Source organism: Olea europaea, chromosome 4 (genome assembly GCF_002742605.1).
Source record: "Olea europaea var. sylvestris chromosome 4, O_europaea_v1, whole genome shotgun sequence".
Classification (NCBI taxonomy): Eukaryota; Viridiplantae; Streptophyta; class Magnoliopsida; order Lamiales; family Oleaceae; genus Olea; species Olea europaea.
This window is the reverse complement of record NC_036240.1, coordinates 6,558,289-6,561,492: the sequence shown is the minus strand read 5'-3', so window position 1 is coordinate 6,561,492 and position 3,204 is coordinate 6,558,289. Positions and strand designations below refer to the sequence as shown.

Genomic DNA, 3,204 nt, shown 5'->3' with positions numbered 1-3,204 from the left:
GAGTGCAAAGAGAAGCAACTTAACAGCTTTCTTTCCTCGTTTCCACAAATAAACGTGTTCCGTAAGATCATTTTCCTCTCCGTAAAACTTTCCCCCCGCTTCATATATATACCTACTAACAATTGTCATCTTCAATCAAGAAATTAGTACACACCAAGAATTTCAGACACAAACACTTTCTTTTTTTTTATTACTTCTTAAACCGAACTTTTTCGTTCAATTTAGTTCAATTTGAAGCAAGATTTTGGCTTAAACAATATCCTGAAGATCAAAATGGATCCCGAGGCTTCAAATCTGGAATCTGAAGGCAGTGTCCATTTGCAGATTTCTGAGCTTAACGCAAGGCTAAGTGAAACAGGCAGTTTTAGTCCAGCCATTGAGCCCCAAACTTGCTCTGTTGAGACCAAAAATAGCAGCACGGCTGATTCTATGTCTCAAACGAGGCCTGCGATTCGGGCTCCCGAAAAGAAGCTTACCCTTTTTGCGCTTCGTCTAGCAGTGCTTGAGAAAGCAGCCTCTGGAATTGGAACTCTGGGATTCATATGGGCTACTGTTGTTCTACTTGGTGGTTTTGCCATCACTTTGGACAAAACAGATTTTTGGTTCATAACTGTTATTCTTTTAATTGAGGGAACTCGAATATTTAGCAGGAGTCATGAGCTCGAATGGCAACATCAGGCCACATGGTCTATTACTGATGCTGGGATCAATAGTTTCCATGCTATAAAATCGAGCTCAAGTTCGATAATAAGAACCATGAAGACGCTTTTTAGGCCGGTTTTTAACTCCAGAAAGGCGAGCCATCGGAGCAGGGAGATTTCAGGGACGATGCGTCAAGCTAGCAGGCGAAAATGGGATCAAAAGAAGATGCCAACTCGAACATGGACGAGTTCAGAGGTCCCTCTTCTTCCTTATGCAAAATGGGTTTTTATTTCAAGAAATGTTAGTAAGGTTTTATATTGGCTCCAACTTGCATCAGCAACCGCCTGCGTGGTTCTCTCAATGACCAAGCTTATCCATCGAAATTATGGAGAAATCGAGAAAGGTGATACGGATAAGAGGAACAGGAAATCAGCTCTAATTATATTCTATTCCTTGGCCTTGGCTGAGGCATTGCTGTTTCTCATGGAGAAAGCCTACTGGGAGTGGAAAGTCAGCGTTTGGAGACTATTGGATGAGGTGAACAGGGAGTGCGATTTGGGACAATCTGGCATGATTTCTATCAAAAGATTCTTCTATGATGCCTATTCAAAATGTGTCAATGGAAGCATTTTTGATGGTCTGAAAATGGACATGGTTTCATTTGCCATGGAATTGCTAGGCTCTAATTCCCCCGATGAGCAGCTTATTGGAGCGAGAATCTTGAGAAAATTTGCTACAAGCAAGGTGTTTTCTGATGAGACTCTCCAAAAGATTGGAATAAATTTATCAGTTATGGAAAGATTAGTCGAAATGTTGAATTGGAAAGACCCTCAAGAAGAAGAGATCAGGTATTCAGCTGCAGAAATCTTGTCAAAACTGGCTGAAAAAAGGCAAAACTCGGTACGGATTGCTGGAATACCAGGTTCTATGGAGTCAATATCATGTCTTTTGCACGTCAGCAGGAGCCATGGTGGAGCAAGTGATGAAATATCTGAGAAGAGAATCATCTTCGATAATGAGAACTATGGTTCTTGGGCATTCAATCATATGGGGCTTCTCATTTTGAAGAAACTCGCTCGTGACCATGATATATGTGGAAAAATTGGTAACACGAGGGGTCTCCTACCGAAGATTATTGACTTCATGCATGCTGAAGAGAGGTTGTTGACAGATTCATCTGCTGCACCCTCTCAAATTTTAATTGTTAAACGATCTCTTCAGGTTCTCAAGATGTTAGCTAGCACAGCAGGCACTGCAGGAAAACAACTAAGAAAAGAGATTTCTGAGATTGTTTTCACAATTATCTATATCCGGGATATACTAAGGTATGGGAAGAAGCATCCCCAGCTGCAAATATTGGCAATCGAAGTCTTGACTAGCCTCGCAATGGAAGAGGATGCAACAGAGAGGATTGGTAGCACAGGCGGAGTTCTTAAAGAATTGTTCAATATTTTCTTCAATGAGGAGATGCCTGAGAATCAGAGTCACGTAAGAGTTGCAGCCGGGGAAGCACTTTCTATGCTGGTACTCGAAAGTAAGAATGATTGTCAGCGTGTTCTGAAATGGAGGATGAGTCAGAAGCTCGTTAAAGCTTTGGAATCTCCACTGCTTAGAATAAATGCAGCTAGAATATTAAGAAACTTGTGTGTGTATAGTGGAGAAGATTGCTTCGACCAATTAAAGGGACTCACTGATGCAGGACCTGCAGTAAGTTTTCATATCAACACTCTGTCTTCAAAAGTTATAACATCTAAAGTCCTCTTTACCTTGGAACGAAAGATTATTTCTAACTTCTCCCATTTTCAGGTCCTTCAAGCTATCATGAACGAAGAGAACAAATTACTCGAAGTAATGGTTGGAGTTGCAGCGTGCATTTTCAAATTTACGACATCTCAAGAAGCCAGCAACACGTTTAAGAGAGCTCGATTTCCAGAATCTGATCTGGCCTACAAACTTGTCCAAATTCTGAAGAATTATCAGTATCCTTCCATAAAAGTCCCAAACATAAGAAGATATGCCATAGAGTTAGCAATTTGGATGATGAAAGATAATGAGGCGAACATCCTAACTTTCACAAGACTGGGAATGGAACGTGAGCTGGAGTTCGTTTTGGACACGACTTCTGAGCTGGAGAGTTTTAATATCTTCTCCGGGAGTGTTGGCCTATGCAGGCACAGCACAACCATCCAAACACTAGTTGAAATAGCCATGAAGCTGCTGGCAGAAAACTAAAACTATAGAAACTCCAAAGTGCAATATTCTTGAAGAAACAGAAGTAAGAATTGAAGGCTATTCTTTAATTTTTCTCAAAGATGGAAGCATAAAACTACTGGGAATTCTTGATTCGTAATAATTTATCTGCACAATGCAAGAACAGATTTCGGTTTTTCTTATCATTGATTTGTAACTATATTATTTTTATTGTATATATTATAGATTATTTTTCAGAATTGCCCATGTGTTATGCATAAGCAGTAAATCTATTATTTAAAACCATCAGTTCAGGAGGCATGGTTCCTTCTCAGGATCAAGCGATTCTTCCTTCCTGGAAGCAGCATACAA

The 3,204-nt window shown here is 40.2% G+C and overlaps 1 protein-coding gene across 1 annotated transcript; it reads left to right on the top strand.

The window, feature by feature from the left end:
* Window positions 1–3,204, top strand: LOC111393427. The gene is made up of 2 exons (XM_023018959.1): window positions 1–2,349; window positions 2,449–3,204. The coding sequence occupies exons 1-2, from the start codon at window positions 274–276 to the stop codon at window positions 2,872–2,874; spliced, it is 2,502 nt and encodes an 833-aa protein (XP_022874727.1). The 5' UTR covers window positions 1–273; the 3' UTR covers window positions 2,875–3,204.

Bases quoted from the DNA above. Each gene is read 5' to 3' on its own strand.
- LOC111393427 (XM_023018959.1), top strand. From the start codon at position 274: ATGGATCCCGAGGCTTCAAATCTGGAATCTGAAGGCAGTGTCCATTTG. The intron at 2,350-2,448 runs GTAAGTTTTCAT...TCCCATTTTCAG, and splicing joins TCACTGATGCAGGACCTGCA to GTCCTTCAAGCTATCATGAA.